The sequence below is a fragment of the Saxophila tyrrhenica genome, assembly GCF_035928015.1.
Source record: "Saxophila tyrrhenica strain CCFEE 5935 chromosome Unknown scaffold_6, whole genome shotgun sequence".
Classification (NCBI taxonomy): Eukaryota; Fungi; Ascomycota; class Dothideomycetes; order Mycosphaerellales; family Extremaceae; genus Saxophila; species Saxophila tyrrhenica.
In genome coordinates, this window is record NW_027041738.1 from 771,579 (window position 1) to 788,343 (window position 16,765).

Sequence of the window (16,765 nt, forward strand, 5' to 3'; positions counted from 1 at the left end):
CCAACATGGCGTTCAAGAGTCTACTCCTCATATCTTCTTTGCTCCATTATGCTGTTTCGCAAAACTTACCACCTGGAGTTAATCCACCACTGGCACAGTCGTGCGGACCTTCCAGCTCCAATGTCGTCTGCGTGAACCGTTACGCCTCCGTGATGCCCTATCACTTTTATCGAAAGCCGAGCGAAGGGACAAACGACATACCGTTTGCGAAGACACACGTCCCGAACGACACTTCTTTCAGTCTCGTTGGCAGAGCCAACTTCCTCGTGTTCGACCAACAGCGAGCATTGGAGATACTTGGATCAAGTCCGACTTACGACAAAGTCTTTAATGTCTCGGAAGCCGTGCACGAGGCACCTGTCTATGTACCGAGCTTGAACAAGTTGTTCTTGAGCAATCTTGCGCCTCCGGCTGGTGTGCTGAAGCCTCAGCTGGTGATTGATCTCAACAGCGACCCACCAACTCTGAGCGAGTTCTTCAGCGATCCACCAGTGTATGCTCCGAACGGTGGAACCTTCCACGATGGCCTGATCTACTGGGGAGCTTCTGGCGGCAACACCAGCATCGGAGGAATCGAGCAACGACCGGGCATCCAGACGTTGGACCCACACACCAACAAGACGAAGGTGTTGCTCAACAACTACTTTGGCTTCTACTTCAATACAGTGGATGATCTGTTCGTCGACAAGACGGGCGCTATCTGGTTCACAGACCCGCAGTATTCTTGGTTCAATCGCTTAGTCGATACTCCACCACAGCTCCGGTCCGCCAGCTACCGCTTTGATCCAAAGACGGGCGTGGTACAGGTGGTGGATGACACCATTGTCCAGCCGAACGGTATAGCCATGGATCCGGAGTGCAAGCACATCTACATTTCTGAGACGGGGGCTGAGACAGGATCGATCGTTGCTGGCGGTCCTCCTGGGTCGCCGTTCAACCAAACTGGTCTCCGTGCGGTGTACAAGTACGACTTGACGGATGGCGGGACTCATATTGCCAACAAGCGGCCGATCTGGTATGCCCAGGACTGGGTTCCAGATGGTCTCAAGGTGGCGGCGAATGGGTACATCGTGACCGGCACTGGGTACGGTGTTGACGTCTTGGACCCGTATGGTGTGTTGATTGTGCGCATTCAAACAGATTTTGTGGTGCAGAACATGGCGTGGGTGGGAGATGATCTAACGGAGATGTGGCTGACGGGACAAGGAGGGTTGGCGAGAGTGAGGTGGAACCTCAAAGGACAGGATCTGGCCAGCTCGTCTTCGTGATTGTCAGTATCTAGCCCTAAGTAGCTACACCTAACATGTCCACAACAGTCTAAACCTTGCTGCGAAAGGCTTGGAGCGTGGAGCCGTAGCCACGTGAGAATCTAGAGACAGCACGTATGTCTGAGTGTGTCACTCTCTCTGCGCTACATGGCTCGACGGAGGAGCAGGCTTGAGCCAAGAGGCACTTGGAATGCCATCTCGTTCGGAGCCCTCTCACGACATACTAGAAGGCCTCCGCTCAGTCAATTGGACCCTCTTCGCGCTCATCGTCTTGGAGATGTTTTTTTAGCCTTCGCCATCAGAGTACGTCCCTGCGTTTCCTACAGCTGTTCAAAGCAAATCCATGATATCCTTGTCCGCGTCGCTTGCCAGAAGGTCAAGCATGCCCTGTGCACCACTTAGTATCACAAGGCAGTTGTTCGAGAGCGGAGCAGCTCGATTGAACTTACCTTCGGCATGACCGCCTTCCCGTCCTTGCCTTTCACATAGCGAAACGGCATGCTGACGCTCTCGGAGGAAGCCTCGCCCTCACCCGAGCTCGCTGGCAGAGCAATGTCTGGCCGGTCGACGTACGAGATGTCGTTTAGGTGTTCTGCAGGCGATATATAGTCAGTGGCGGTCCAGTCATCAGGTCGTTTGTGATTACCTACGACGATCAGCTACCACTATCCTCGTAACCCTCGCGGCAGTGTCCGTCGTCATCTGCTCGGTACCCAGGCGCCGTCCGGCGAAGCCCATCTTTCGCAGCTCGCCAGTCCGATCTGGTTTCAGATTAACATGATCTCATCTCTGTGTAACGCAATACGCACCTCGTGGCGGGTCATCTCCCAGTATGCCGCCGAATAAGAACACATCGAAACTCTCGCCGTCCTCTGGACTCAAGTCCTTCTCAGCCTTCGGGTCAAGTAGGCAGACTTTGCTTCGTCGATCGCCCTGGTATAGAGTCTCTACGCTTTGCTCTGTGAGACTCGTCGCGGGAAGCGATAGCTGCTTGCCAACGTCTGAGGCAGAAGGAAGTCCTGAGAGGAGAAAATGCCACTGAGGAGCTGAGTTTGTGCATTCTTCAGAGATGCACTTGTACTCCAATGCTTGCCAGTCTTCGAGTTCGGGGTCGAGGTGTTCTACTATGATTGTAGGCCTGCCATCAAGGGATATCTCGCCATTTGCACTCATCTTTGCGAGACAATGCTGTGAACTTTCGTAGCCCAGAACACGAAGTGTCGTGGGAAGAATCCGAGATTTGCCTTGCCAAGACCATTTCTTCGACCTCACTTGTGATAGATCAAAATCCGAGTCTCCCACCAGCGGCGAGACAGGTGGACAGACAGGTAACATCAACTATGAACGACCCTAGAAGCCAGCCAAACTCATCAGACGACCCATTCGACTCTCTCCTCTCCCTGGAACAGCAATACCACACGGAAGGCTACCAGCTCGGCCTCTCCGATGGAGCACGAGCCGGCCGTCTCGAAGGACGAGTCTTCGGCACGGAGAAAGGCTTTGAGAAGTTCTTAGAAATGGGCAGATTAGCCGGTAGAGCGAGTATCTGGGATGCTCGTCTGGCGGGCCCGGTTCCGGAAGGTGGCGAGGCCCAAGGCGTGAAAATCCATGCCACTGACAGAGTGAAGAAGCATGTGCGAAGGCTCAAGGACCTCACGGACCCGGAGACGATCGCGACGGATAACTCAGAGGATGCTGTGTCCGAATTTGACGACCGACTGAAGGATGCGAAGGCGAAGGTGAAGCTGATCTCTACCTTACTTGGAGAGGACGAAGATGGTGTGCGAAAGGGAGGACAAACCGAGAGTAACGCGACGAGCCGAAGCTCCAAGAGCGTCAAAGGCACTGGCGAAATGGAGGATTTTGTTGGCCTACCTAATGCACGGAAATCCAAGGACGGCTAAGAGATGCAGACAGAGGTTTGACATATGTGCCAATGAAGCCAGTGTGCCTCTTCTATGGAATGCCCCAGCAGGTGACATCCCTTCTTCATCCGGCTGAACGCAGCAAAAAGCAAATCGCTGTTATTCATGATCGCCGTCGTCAAGCAAAAAGCAAAGCACTACTGCGCAGACACCGCTGCCGCAGAAGCGTCGGTCGTTTGGTGCTGCTCTCCACCGACAGCCTCGTTCATCGCCTTCTCTGGGTGGTCAAGCTTTGGCTTCTTCGGATCGGCTGGACCATCCGTCTGCTGCATCTGGAGATTGCTCACGTCTGTCAACGGTGCCCTCTTGACACCCCCGCCAAGCGCACCACCAGCTGGACTGTTTACGCTGGTTGGCGGCTTGTATCCTCCGCGGTTTTGCATACCGCCGGGCATGCCAATCCGCCGACTCGTATCTGCTGATGGGTTGACGAAGTTCGCGCGGACTGGAGTGGTGGCACCATTCAATCCATTGGCATGAGGTGGCGCGGGGCTCTGTGGCCGCTGCTGGTATGGTGGTCCTGCAGCAATCCCTGGATGCTGCCTTGCTTGAGTCTGCTGACCGTCGCCGTTCTGGTTCTGCTGCTGTATCGTGGATCTTGTGATTGGCGCACTCTTACCCGGATTGAGTCCTGGTGTCCGGCGTATCGTTGTCGCCTCGACGTGCGGGTTGAAGGGCTGTGCCTTGGTGACATTTGGAGGCCGCGATCCTGCAGGCTGGTTCAGCAGTTCTGCACTCCGGCCAGTCACGAAACCTTCTGGGTTGCCAGGGGGTGGCATCCGTGGAGCGGAAAACGCGTCAGACATGGGGAAATCCTCCGGTGTCGATGCAGTATCTGCCGCTGCTGTCACTGACGATGAGTTTGACTTTGAGGCCTTGCTGTCTCTGTTGGGCGGAGGAGGTGCAGGAGCCTGGCCGGTGTGTGGATGATTCACCGGTTGCTGAGGAGGCGGCATACGAGCTGGAGGTGGGCCTTGAGGAGCGTTGGCCTCTGGTCTTTGCGCTCCTTGTGGCCGTTGTGCCGTCTGTGGGGCCTGAATCGGCTGGGCGGCCTGGACGTTCGGGGGTCGCCTCTGTGGCATCGAATGCATTCTTGACACTCCTTGTTGCTGTTCACTTGCATGGGCTGGCCCAGTTGCTGCGCTCTTATCTGGTGTCTCCATCGTAACGTCGTCCATTGTAATGCCATCCGCATGATCAAAGTCAGTCTCGTCGAAAGCATTGCCGCCGAAGTCGTCTTCCATCTCCACCCCAGATCCAAACGAGTTGTTGCTTTGCGCGCTGGGATGTCTCTGCTGCGCTGCTCTCTGCTGAACGCCACCTCCAGTTGCCGATTCCTGCTTGATAGGCGCAAAGTCCGGATGCCGGTGGAGATTCTTGTCTGCATCCCATCGACTCGGCTGCACTTTGATCTTCTGAACCCTCTGCAGGTAGTCTTTGTCGTACAGACAGTTTCCCAGCACGTTGCCAAAGTTCCTCAGCGCCCTCTTCATCGCATCAGTCACAGCTTCCTTCTTTGCTTTCTCAAAAGCAGCCGCCTTGCCTTTGCAGTTTTCGATGTGGCCGTAGCCCATATCCTCGTGAAATGTCCCATCCCGTATCGTCACGCGCACTATTGTGCTGAGTCCTAGACTGATCTTGCCCGACTGCGGATGCTCGTCCACAAAGTCAATCTGCACGTTCTGAATGCTACTGCTCCAGCCATTGAAGCCAAACACCTCGTTGGCCAAGTTTATCGCCTTCTCCGCTGCCAAGTAGTGGACCTTGCCGCCGCCAGCTCCGGGACGTGTCGAGACATATTCCGGGCCTAGCTGCTTGTTGAGGTGGTATTGGAGGGTGGCGATCTCAGCTGCGCTATACTCGGTGATGTGTTGCTTCTGCTCGAGGAATGGGTTCGTCGTCGCGGGTGTCGGTTTGTGCTGGTCGCCTGGTCTGCCCGGTATCAGTACAATGCGAACGCATACTTCTTTCTCGGCTTACAAAGGCATTCTGTGTTGTTATCGCATCTGGTGGGGTTGGTGATTCAGAGCGCGAATAGAGGATGTGGTGATAGTGTTGTCGTTGAGCTGGGAAAGCGCCGGCGGATGACGCGACGCGGCGAGGTCTTGGCAAAAGCTGACGCCTGGTCTCGTGATCATGCACGTGATCGTCTTTGATGTCCAGCAAGGTCCAGGTGAGGTGTCAATAGAGGGCAACGTAAGCCTCGAGCGAGTTGGCCGACCACAAAACACTACACGCTGGGACACGATGAGATAACACTGGCGCTCTGCGATCGTTTAATGGTCATCTGTTCTTGCCTCGATGCTGGCGCGATAGTACTACTCCCCCGACACCCCCTCGACCTTCATCTCAATGCCGCATACACGATGTCCGCCCTTTCGGCGGCGCATAGCCAACCCATGGTCTCCCGTCTTCTTTGCTGCCATAACATTGCTCGGCCTGCTATGGATACCCAAGGTCTCCGCGGAAGGGCATTCCGCGGCAGACTTCTACGTGTCCTCCCTGCCTGGCGCCCCCGAGCCTCTTCTGAAGATGCATGCTGGCCATATTGAGGTTACGCCCGAGCACCATGGCAATCTCTTCTTCTGGCACTTCCAGAACCGGCATATCGGGAGCAAGAGACGGACCGTGATATGGTTCAATGGCGGGCCAGGATGCAGCAGTATGGATGGTGCATTGATGGAGATTGGGCCGTACAGGGTGGAAGAGGGAGGGAACTTGCGGCTGAACAATGGCAGTTGGGATCAGTTCGCCAACGTGCTGTTCATCGACAATCCTGTAGCTACTGGCTTCAGCTTTGTGGATGGCAATGCGCTTGTGCATGAGCTGGACGAGATGGCGGATCAGATGATTACATTCCTCGAGAAGTGGTTCGCCATCTTCCCAGATTACGCTGATGACGATGTAAGATAGTCCATTGCTGTAAGGTTGTTGGACGCTTGCTAACGGTGGTGATGTAGCTGTACCTGGCTGGAGAGTCCTACGCTGGACAGCACATTCCCTACATCGCCTCGCACATCCTCATGCGCAACCGAAATACTTCGTTCAACAAAGCCAAGCTGATTGGCGCGTGGAATCTGAAGGGTTTGATAATAGGCAACGGCTGGATCTCTGGAGAGGATCAGTACAAGTCCTACATTCCGTTTGGCTATGAGTCCGGGATGTTGAAGGAGGGTAGTGAAGCCGATGACAATGCGAAGGCCCAGTTTGAGAAGTGTCAAAAGGCACTGGATGACGGCGGCAAGGACAAAGTCGACACCGGAGCTTGCGAACTGGTCATGATGGGCATGAATCGCGATCTCAAAACCTCGGACAACAAGTGCTACAACGTTTATGATGTTCGCCTCAAAGACGAATATCCCAGTTGTGGCATGACTTGGCCTCCGGACCTCAAGTACGTCACGCCGTATCTCCGCCGCGACGATGTGACCAGAGCATTGAACATCAGTCCCGACAAAAAGACTGGTTGGACGGAATGCAACAATCAGGTTAATCACGCGTTCAGCGCTACCCACAGCAAGCCTGCCAAAACTTTGCTGCCAGGTCTGCTGGAGCAGATGCCCATCGTGCTATTCTCTGGCGACAAAGACTTCATCTGCAACCACATTGGAACCGAGAATATAATCGACAACCTCAAGTGGAATGGGGACACCGGCATGAAGAGCACGGCCAAACGAGATTGGACCTTTGATGGCCAACCAGCAGGCCAATGGCAGACTGCGCGCAACCTTACCTACGTCCGCTTCTACGATTCGTCCCACATGGTACCCTTCGACTATCCTGCGCGGGCGGCAGACATGCTGACCAGAGTCATGGGTGTCGATTATGCAGAAGTAGGCAGTCCTGCTGGAGACAGCCATATCGATGGCGAGGACAACACACCTGTAAGGCCTAAGCCTCCATCACAGCCCAAGCCGCCGCGTCCACCAAAGGAGCCTTCGCCGCCAAAGACCACCGAGCCGGCTACGGAAGAGGAGAAGGATAAGCTTGACGCAGCGACGTGGGCTGCTTATCAAAGATCTGGCGAGGCCGCTCTGGCTGTTGTCATCGTCGCTGCGGGTGCTTGGGGTATCTTTATCTGGCGATCTCGAAGGAGACGGGCAGGCTACAAGGGTGTACGAACCGATGAGCCATATAATGATGGTGACGGCGGTAGAGCGAGGGAAAGAAGAGATGTCGAGGCTGCGAGAGAGTTTGATGAAGCTGAACTGGACGATCTTGGGCCTGGCGGGAAGGATCGATATGCGCTTGCCGATGACGAGGAAGAGGAGGTGAGAGGAGGCGGGCGAGCCAATGGGCATGTAACATGATTTGACAGCGCTTGGAGATTTGGTATGCATTCTGGGAGGCGTTTCTATCTGCTGAGCGACTGTAGCACCAATGTACGAGACTCTGTTGCCGGTGCGAGAAGACCACTGGCAGGGCTCGCATTCGTGCTTCCCACTCCCTCACACGCTTCGCCCCGTCGAGATCGTGCTCAGTGCCATGGGTGTGGTTTGGATGTTGAATGTTGGGTTTTTGGAGAGGTGAGATAAGGTACGTATGGGGAGACGTCCATCTTGTTAGGCGATGGTGAACGTCTCATCCAGCGAGACAAGTCAGCACAACCAGTTCGATTCATCGCCTACCGTCTTCAGTGAATCCCATCTAGACGGCGTCGCACACTGAGCATCTCTACCCTTTGGCCAATCAGGAAACATCGGCGCCGACTGCCCGCCGAGTGCAACATCGGAGCATTTTCCAGCTTCGTACTTCACCTCTTCAATCAACTCTGGCCCCCATCATCCTCCGAGATTTAACGTCGGCTGAAAATGCTGTCAACAGATGATCATACCCAGTACCAAGTATAGCTGTCACCAAGGAATAGAGAATCAGGATAAGTACAGTTCACGTTCCCATAAAGCTGCTTCGACATCACGCCCCAACACTGCTTCACCATCATCATTCTTCTTCTCATTCTCCTTCAAGCAAGTTTACGGTCATCAACACAGCAAGCACTATTCCTCTACTCCCTGCTGACTTCGTCATGTCTCATACCGCCACCGTCGCAGCAACCACGACATTGAAAGTCCTGAAGTACCTCTCGCCCTCCTGCCAGCAGGTCGTAGAAGAGGAATTCACAGCAACCACTGCCAGAGTTCTCATCCGCTCCAACCTCGGCGATCCAAAGCTATGGCCCACCATCGACCAGCACATCTGCAACGGCGCTGCGCTGGTCTCGTCAGGACACTACGCTGACATGGCTGCCGTGGTGGGTGAGTACATTTGGCGAGCTTACCGCGGCAAGGATGCAGAGGCGCCAGGTATCAACGTGGGTCACATGGAGGTGACCAAGACCTACATCGCGCTGGAGCCACAGCCTCCGGAGGGACAATGGCTGGAGATGGAGGTTAATCTGGTCGTTCCCGAGAACAGTTGTGGCGACATCATCGACGCCACCACCCACTGCACCTTCCGCAAGATCAAGCCCGATGGGAAGAAAGTCGAAGATCTGGCTGAGTGTACGATCGAGTTTGAGTTCTACTACAACTGGCTGGCGGAGTGGAGCAGTCAGGCTGGTCTGTTGAAGAGCAAGATCGCCAACCTGTGGACCAGGGCTCAGACGGAAGCTTCGGGAGACGTGCAGCTCATGCATACGAAGAAGGCATATGACCTCTTCCGATCTTTCGTGGACTACGGGCCAAAGTATCAGAACATGGCGGAAGTGGTGTGCGACATGAAGGCATTGGAGGCTACCTCAAAGCTCGCTCTGCAGACAGATCCGGCGGAAGACTGTCTCGGTCCATACTACCTCGACGCTTCCTGCCACGTCTCTGGCTTCGTTTGCAACACGGCTGATGAGGACATCAAGAAGAACGCTTATATCTCGCACGGCTTCGACGGGATGAAGATCACGCCGCGCTTCAATCCTTATCCGGGTGCAGACATCCAGAACTACGTCCACATGAAGCCGATGCCGAGCGACAGCAGCATACTGGAGGGGGATGTGTATGTACTGCAGGACGGGGAGGTGGTGGGGCTGTGGGAGGGCGTGAGGTTCAAGAAGATTCCGCGGAGGATATTGAACGTGTTTCTGCCGCCGAGGAAGCGTTGATCTAATTGAACGGCGGACAGAAAATCGATAGAGGGAGGCCGAGTGATAGCTTTATGTAGCTGTCCTCACGATTCTCATCTCACCAAGATGGCATGCCTTCTCCTCGAGCCCGATCATTCTCGTACCGTTGTCCTGTCCGAAGAAAATCTCCACGACTGTATCGTCAGGCTGAGCTGCTATTCAGGAATGCGAGTCTTTCAGGTGGAACGGCAGACCACCAGAAGGAGTAGCAGTCTCCGTGACCCAAACTACACTAGAGTATGCTGCTCACGAGCCTTGGGTTTGAGGATGATGCAGCAGGGAAGGGGACAGAACCAACGAGGACCCTATGAGATCTTTCGACAGAAGGAACCGCCTTGCCTACGATCAGTCAATCATCACAGCAACGCTGGAAATGCGCTACCGGCTCACCTTGAAGCAGCAGGTTCGGAGGTCATAGAATCTCATATCATGGAGCATGTATAGCTCTGAGCTGGTTGTAGCAGCGGGAGGAGCATTCCTTTCGGATCTGCCGGGACGAGATGAAACGGCTCGGACCATTGTCCTAGCTCCAACGCTTGTCACAACCTCCGCACTTCACAGTCCGTTCCACTGTCTTCCGCGACCCATGTCCACTGCGCAGGCGGTAAGATCATTGGCAATCAGCAAATGCATCACAGTTCACGACAGAAGAGAAACGGAGGTCACGAGAAGGCAAGAGAGTCGCGCAGGAAGAGACGGAATGTTGCTACGCAGTCAAAGCTACCATCACAAGCCTCCGCTCGGCCTCATACCGTCCGTAGACAGCACGCCCCCATTCTCTGCAGACAGTACCGCCGCAGTCACCCCGAAAGAGGCAGCATACACAACATTGATGTCCGGTAACAACACCAACGTACCCGCCGCTCACAATGATGGCAATTGCTCTCGATGTCATGTCGGATTTGGTAGGCCATGGTTCTCCTCGGCGAAGTCTTCACAGTTCGGCCTTTCGACTGCGCCAGCCCCTCCACCCGGTCGAATTTCTATCGGGAAGCCCTCACAATTCGGCTTATTGGTTATAGCAACACGGTTCTCCAGTACAGGAACAGTCGGGAAGTTCTGGTGATTTGGCTGATGGACCACGATGCCCAGTCCCGGGAGATTCGGGAAGATTTCGGCATTCGGCCGCTCGATCATGTTGTTCGATGATCCGAGGCCTGTCGCAGAGGCTGAAGGACGATTCTCAGGTGCACCACCCGCAGATGGCCATGGCCCAGCAAGCATGAGAGGGCCTTCCTGAACGGGCCGGACGATTGACCCTTGGCCAATTGGGGCATTGGGCGCCGCATTGCCATCTCGCTCGGTCTTGAAGTGCGGCAGATGAGACCTAGGGTCCACCAAACGCGAAGCATTGCCCTCGCGCCATCCGCGCTCTCGCTCATGCCCCTCTTTTTTCTTCCTGAGCTCTTCAACAAGCTCCATCGATCGAGAATTCAGCATGTCGCGCGTGTCGGTGATCTGGGCCAGCTCCTCTCGGATTTTTTCACGTTCGCGCTCGGCAGTCTTGCGCTTGCGCGATTCTTCCTCGCTGCCCTCACTGGATTCGCGGGTTTCTGCTCGGCGCGAGAACATTGCCTCCTCCATTTGCTTCGTCTCCTTGACTCTTCTGTTGCGATTGTGATGCTTCTTTGCGCTGCGACTCTTCGTGGGCGGCATGAGCGGCATTTGTAATATTCCTCCACCTGCGAGGAAGCTGTACATTGGGTATGGAACCGGAGCCATTGGGTTGAAATTGAATATGCCGGCCACTGGGTTGATGTTGAACATACCGGCCATTGGATTGAGCATGTGCGCTTGCGCAGGGTTGTACGGTAAGACGAAGCTGTTCGGGCCCTGTGCCTGGACGTGATTTACCGGGTAGGTCGCCATTTGGGCGCTGGCTTGTTGCGCCAGAGCTGACTTCTGCTTGTCCGCAGTCAAGGTGCGCTGGTATTCTTCCATTGTCATTCTTGTTCTGTCGCATGTGATCTTGGCCATCCCTGTCGGACGCAGGGCATTCTGCCTGGCGCATGAGGTGCAAGGCTCCGGGTACTTTCGCACCAGGTCGCACTACGACGTGAGTCAGCTCATAAGCTCCCCTTCTATTGCTTCCATCTAGTAGCAGACTTACCTCATGCTTGCCTTTAACCGTGCAAGGATAGCACACGGCCGTGTAATATCCGTTGGGCGCCATGGTGTCTGCTTGGTGAGAGGAAGAACATGGATGACGCAGAGAGACGAAGCGATATCAGTATCGAAAACGCGCTAGCGGGACCATCTGAGCAACGTCACTACACCGCTAGCAGCCTCTGACCGAAACTCCTTCACCTCAGTCCACACAGTTCTCACCTTCACGCATTCAAGCACAATGACGCGTCCAAGGGCCGCCGTGTGCTATCCATGCACGGCTGAAGGCAACCATGACGTAAGCGGCCATCACGATCATGCAGAAGGGGACCCAGAGAAGACACGAAAGCTGACCTACCTCGTGTCGCAGTGTGATATGAACGCCCGATACCCGCAACAATGCACTCGGTGCTTCGAGAAGAATCGTCGCCGCACTGCACCACCTTACTTGACCTGCGACCCAACGAGGACGACAATCGCAGAGTTCCAAGCATCCAAGGCTGCCAACCTGGCAAGAGAAAGGAAAAGAACAGCCTACCAGCAACAGCAGCAGACCTACCAGCAAAACCAGCAAACGCAGCAGGGGTATCAATTTATGCCGAGCATGCAGCACATTCCTTTCGCGCAACCATACCCAGTTAATCCGGCTTATCAGCCTGCAAACTTCACACCGCAGAATTTCGTGCCAATTACGTACAACTTTGTGCCAAGTCAGGTGCCATCGAACCACGGCTTGCACTTTTTCAGCGGCAACATGGGAGGCGCGCCTCTTCCGCCACCACCGCCGCCGCTTACGTTGAGCACGAACAAGAACTCGACAAAGCAACGGAAACGCCGTGCCCAGCTGGGAGCGTTGAAAGCTGCTTCTCAAGCAAATCAGTATGGTCAACCGCCGCCCCAGCAAGGCATGGGCCAGTCCCCGCAGCAAGGCATGGCCCAACCGCCTCAGAGCATGGGTCAACAGTCGTATCAGAGCATGGCCGCACCCACAAACAGCTATGCAAACTGGTCAGATGCCGCAGCATCTCGTCGTGCGGAAACCCGCGGATCTTACTGAGACAACCGCGAAGATGAGGATAACCGCAGGCGCCCAGCTTGCCGCGGCACGGATTCCTTGGAAGAACAAAAGCTTTTGCAACAGCAGGCAGCAGAGCTCAAGCTCAGAAGAATCCAGGCCCAGCTCGCCGACGAAACAAACGCAGACAGCCGCAATCGGCATGACCAGCAAAGGCATATCCGCAATGCGCAAGGTCGCACACATATCGGATCAGAGAGCTGCAGCTCGACCAATTTCGGAAATCGGGATGGCAGTTTGCGCCCCACGCTCAGAGGTCACCATGTGGAGTACACTGGGACTTCCGATGCAGAGTCGGGCATTACCGTGCTTGAGGGACCAGAGGGTCGCAACAGGTATGGTGGTGCTCGTATGCGCGGCTCGGATCTCAGCATAGGCAATCCAAGCCACTTCAGGAACAACGGCAACAACTTCAACGCTCGGCCAGATAATGCGTCTAGCTCAGGCGCACAGATGAACAACAACACCCTGAAACGACCAGAGTTCCAGCCAGCCGCCAATACGGCAGCGCAGAACAACAACGTCAGCGCTCGGCCGGAACATCATGCTGACCCGAGAAACGTCAAGCTACCAGACGGCAACAACCGGAACAACCGCCTGGAGCTCCAGCCTCCTTCGACCTCGGCAGGGCTCAACAACAACGTCAACGCTCGACCGAAACATCCTGCTGAGCCAAGCTGCAGCAATCAACGAGTTGGGAACGATTCATTGAATCGGCCAGGTATTCGGCCTGCAATGAGCTCAGGAGGGCCCAATATCAATGTCAACGCTCGCCCGGAGTTTCACGTTGACCCAAGCCCTTCTCCGCGCCCAGCCCCTCCGCACCCAGTAATGAAGTAGGTACAACTTGTTCTCGCTCAAGATTGCTCCCCTGGAACGGACACGTCATACTAACATTGCGGTACAGACTGTACACAAACCCAGCAACCGGACAGCGCTTCTACGAGTTCCCTTGGGAATTGTGCAACACGACACCAGATGAATGGAATCACGATTCTCTTTCGTGCCTTTGGACGATGTCAAAGAAAATTGGAGCATGACTAAGCTCCACATTTGAGCTCTTCTGCAAGCAGCAGGCTGCCGCTAGACTTTCGAAGGAGCAAGACCATGTGTTAGCAGACCTGCTGGTCAAGGACAGACAAATTCTCCCACTGAGAGTCACGTGGGGATGGGATCACCAAGTCTCCGTCCACGATGCTACTGGCCCTGCCGTGCGGTATCGTGGACGAGAGGCGAAGGGGTGCTGGTGCCCTCGGGTTGCTCTCGTCGGACTACACATTTCTCACGAGGGTACTCCGAGTGGCACCCTCCAAAGGCGCCTTCTGCTACGTCAGTGGTACTGCTACCACAAGGAGGCGGTATTGTCGTACGAGCACTGTGATGTTGCTCTTGCGCGGCGCTGAGGGGGTTTGCGAGGCCACCTGCCCATTACTACTCAGGTGATGATGGGCATGATCGCCGTCGGTCACAGGCGCCTCTCGAACAACGCTCCTGCGGCGGTGCTGCTCTGGAAGGCATGGACAAGGTCTCAACTTCTGAGCAACGCTAGTGCAGCGGTGTGGCTCTGAAAGGCTCGCTGGAAATACAGACATATGTAGCTTGTAAATGCATGGGTTCCACGTAATGATTCCAGTCCGACCCGATGGTTCCCTGATCAAACGTCGTCGTCTAATCCGCCACCGGCACTTTCAAGTACGAAGACTGCACCGAGCCTCATACCTCTACCATCACATGCCCTGCGCATCTCTTCCTGCTAGATGGGGTTAGCTCAGACGGCAGCGGGCCGCACATCCCGGCGGCAACTTTCCACGTCAACACGCGTCCTCAAAGACGACGCAAACCGCGCAAGACGTTCCCAGTTCGACAACAAGTATCATCGCCGGCAACAAGAAACACATACGCGATTGCCACTATCCCGGGATACACGCTGGAATGCAGCCAGTCCGATACAACGCTCTCCGCCTTTGGACCTCACGTTCCCGACTGATCAAAGCTCGCGCCGGCAGGCGTAAGCGCAGGCAGGGGCTTTCGCAAGGATCAACAAGCGCCACGGACGTTCATTTGTGCCTGCTCCAGGCGGCTCCAAATGCTGACAGCAGATGTAGACTTTCATCTCTCAGTACTGTGCTCTGCTGGAAGCGGTGCACTCTGGTAACTCGCTCTCTACTCCATCCACTCTAGTCTTGAGAGCAGTCGGGAGGAAACTCGACCCAGGCTTCAGCTTCACCAGGATGCCTGAAGTTCACTACGATAAGGCTCATCGCTCGCTATCCTCACGAATCGTCCATCGACCGTCTCCATGCCAGCACCTAGCGACAGCGACAGCGCCAGCAGCACACCTCAACCATTGTTTACTGCAGCTTCAACGCGACACGACGTCACGCGACTTTCACATGCGCGCTGCGCGCTGATGTTCTTCGGCTTCCGGTTTGCCTCATCACGTAGTCTTTACATCTATAGCCAGCCGGTCTACCTCCCTCGCCAAAAACGTGACCGGGATGTTACTTCGTGGACAGAAAGAGCTTGGATGATGGAGGCGAAATAAAGAGAGGACGGGTTGAGGATGTGTGACGTGCAGCGGCTCGTGGCCACAGAAACACCTGCCTGCGAAGATCGTCGCCGTCTCCGATCCGTTTGCGCGCGATGTCGGCAGCCCGCATTGACACTGTGTTCGGTCTGTGGAGACACAGGCGAATTCGACGGCGTTCACATGAGAGCTTTCCTGGCCTGGCCTCCTATGATCCTGCAGACTACACCGAGAGGAATACACACCTGGCCCAGTCCTTCGACTTCAATCTCCGACCCCCTCGTGGGACACTAGGACGTTCTAGAGACACTCGAGTACCTTTGCTTCCCATCACTCGACGAATGGATCATGGCACGCTCGTCACAGGAAGAAAGGAGTCTGACAGAGCAAGTGGAGCCTCACTGTTGCTGTTGGTCTCCTTCAACCTTGAGAAGGGCGCATTCACTCGACACAATCCTCAATCTGCTCTGGACTGGACAGAGATTACAATTGACCGCCACACAAGGCGCATGGGATCTGCGAGTGCTTGCCGCCATACTAGTCGTTCCGATTCTCATGGCATAGCCGCGCTCTGCTTAGCAGAAGACTGCAGCGCCTCTGTCCAGATACTATTACGAGGTGTCGTGACCCTCGCAATGCGGCATTCACGGCCATCAAGAATGGCGCTACGACCACATAACACGTTGAACAGCTCGGCGCCCTCTTGGTGGACACGTTGGCCCAGCTTCTTCGACAAAGAGACCAGGCTGACATAACCCCGCCGTCCCTCTTCGTCCGAGTTCTGCACCAAACATCCAAGAGAGTCATGCCGCTGCCGTGGACGGAAGCGGCAAAGACTCACCGTAGTTGAACGAGCTAACGCACCATCGCAGCCAGGACGATGCCGGATCCGACCATTCTTTCTCCTCGAAGCACGCTTATCGGCAAGTGTCAGCTTGTTGAACCCCAATCAAGGCAGCACAACGAAGAACATGGCGACACTACTAGACGATATAGTCATTCGAGAGGCCGTCACTGCGGATATCGACTCGATGACCATGATCATACCGCGCGCATACGATGCAGACGCTTTTCTCAACTTCATCTTCCCGGACACACCGACTATACGCGACTGGTGGACTAAAGTCTATACCTCAGCTATTCAGTCCCCTGCCTATACCATCCTGGTAGCTGTCGAAGAGGCGACCGTCATCGGAGTACTCACACTACATCTTTACCGCCCTGAGAACGCTCACCTTGGGAAGAGAGACGGGATCTGCACGTTGGTCCCGCTGACGGACGACCACCACCAGGAGCTGAAGAAAGCGCTTGTTGAGCAGGCCAGCGACCGTCAGAAGATCCTTCAAGAGCAGTCGAACCTGATGATTGATCTGCTGGGTGTCGACCGCAAGTATCAAAGCAAAGGCATCGGTGGCCAGCTGGTCAAACGTGCTGGGGCAGTCGCAGACAGTGAGAGCGCGGCTATCTTTCTGCAGACCACGCAGGCGAAGGCGTACTACTTGAAACTGGCTCTTGGTTTCGAGGTAAGAGGTGAAGATGATCCGAATGCGCCCGGCGGTGTCATTGTGCGGCCGTCCCCAGCGAGCTCTCGAGGATCACAGTAGCACGCGTGGATGGTGAGTTGAGACTGGAGCAAGGCTGAGAAGCTGACTACAGGCGCAATGTCATAGACAGAGAAGTGTAGAGGAGTGAAAGTAAGGCTCGATTCGCTCTATCACGTGACGTCTTGAGCAAGTCCCCACGGGACCT

The 16,765-nt window shown here is 55.2% G+C and overlaps 9 protein-coding genes across 9 annotated transcripts; 6 read left to right on the forward strand and 3 right to left on the reverse strand.

The window, feature by feature from the left end:
* Window positions 1–5: 5 nt before the first annotated feature.
* Window positions 6–1,268, forward strand: LTR77_004362 (uncharacterized protein; the record flags this gene model as incomplete). Its single annotated transcript, XM_064801616.1, has 1 exon — window positions 6–1,268. The coding sequence occupies one exon, from the start codon at window positions 6–8 to the stop codon at window positions 1,266–1,268; it is 1,263 nt and encodes a 420-aa protein (XP_064660246.1).
* A 330-nt stretch (window positions 1,269–1,598) lies between these two features.
* Window positions 1,599–2,441, reverse strand: LTR77_004363 (uncharacterized protein; the record flags this gene model as incomplete). Its single annotated transcript, XM_064801617.1, has 4 exons — window positions 1,599–1,655; window positions 1,718–1,860; window positions 1,919–2,029; window positions 2,078–2,441. The coding sequence occupies 4 exons, from the start codon at window positions 2,439–2,441 to the stop codon at window positions 1,599–1,601; spliced, it is 675 nt and encodes a 224-aa protein (XP_064660247.1).
* Window positions 2,442–2,608: 167 nt separating this feature from the next.
* Window positions 2,609–3,172, forward strand: LTR77_004364 (uncharacterized protein; the record flags this gene model as incomplete). The annotated part of the gene is made up of 1 exon (XM_064801618.1): window positions 2,609–3,172. The coding sequence occupies one exon, from the start codon at window positions 2,609–2,611 to the stop codon at window positions 3,170–3,172; it is 564 nt and encodes a 187-aa protein (XP_064660248.1).
* A 158-nt stretch (window positions 3,173–3,330) lies between these two features.
* On the reverse strand, window positions 3,331–5,181 carry RAD52 (DNA repair protein rad52; the record flags this gene model as incomplete). Its single annotated transcript, XM_064801619.1, has 2 exons — window positions 3,331–5,125; window positions 5,174–5,181. 2 exons carry the CDS (start codon window positions 5,179–5,181, stop codon window positions 3,331–3,333), a joined length of 1,803 nt encoding a protein of 600 aa, XP_064660249.1.
* Window positions 5,182–5,545: 364 nt separating this feature from the next.
* Window positions 5,546–7,503, forward strand: KEX1 (Cell death protease; the record flags this gene model as incomplete). Its single annotated transcript, XM_064801620.1, has 2 exons — window positions 5,546–6,097; window positions 6,154–7,503. 2 exons carry the CDS (start codon window positions 5,546–5,548, stop codon window positions 7,501–7,503), a joined length of 1,902 nt encoding a protein of 633 aa, XP_064660250.1.
* Window positions 7,504–8,219: 716 nt separating this feature from the next.
* Window positions 8,220–9,287, forward strand: LTR77_004367 (uncharacterized protein; the record flags this gene model as incomplete). The annotated part of the gene is made up of 1 exon (XM_064801621.1): window positions 8,220–9,287. One exon carries the CDS (start codon window positions 8,220–8,222, stop codon window positions 9,285–9,287), a length of 1,068 nt encoding a protein of 355 aa, XP_064660251.1.
* Window positions 9,288–10,199: 912 nt separating this feature from the next.
* On the reverse strand, window positions 10,200–11,481 carry LTR77_004368 (uncharacterized protein; the record flags this gene model as incomplete). Its single annotated transcript, XM_064801622.1, has 2 exons — window positions 10,200–11,357; window positions 11,419–11,481. 2 exons carry the CDS (start codon window positions 11,479–11,481, stop codon window positions 10,200–10,202), a joined length of 1,221 nt encoding a protein of 406 aa, XP_064660252.1.
* Window positions 11,482–11,655: 174 nt separating this feature from the next.
* Window positions 11,656–13,329, forward strand: LTR77_004369 (uncharacterized protein; the record flags this gene model as incomplete). The annotated part of the gene is made up of 2 exons (XM_064801623.1): window positions 11,656–12,422; window positions 12,501–13,329. The coding sequence occupies 2 exons, from the start codon at window positions 11,656–11,658 to the stop codon at window positions 13,327–13,329; spliced, it is 1,596 nt and encodes a 531-aa protein (XP_064660253.1).
* A 2,658-nt stretch (window positions 13,330–15,987) lies between these two features.
* LTR77_004370 (uncharacterized protein) lies at window positions 15,988–16,620 on the forward strand (the record flags this gene model as incomplete). Its single annotated transcript, XM_064801624.1, has 1 exon — window positions 15,988–16,620. The coding sequence occupies one exon, from the start codon at window positions 15,988–15,990 to the stop codon at window positions 16,618–16,620; it is 633 nt and encodes a 210-aa protein (XP_064660254.1).
* Between the last annotated feature and the right edge of the window lie 145 nt (window positions 16,621–16,765).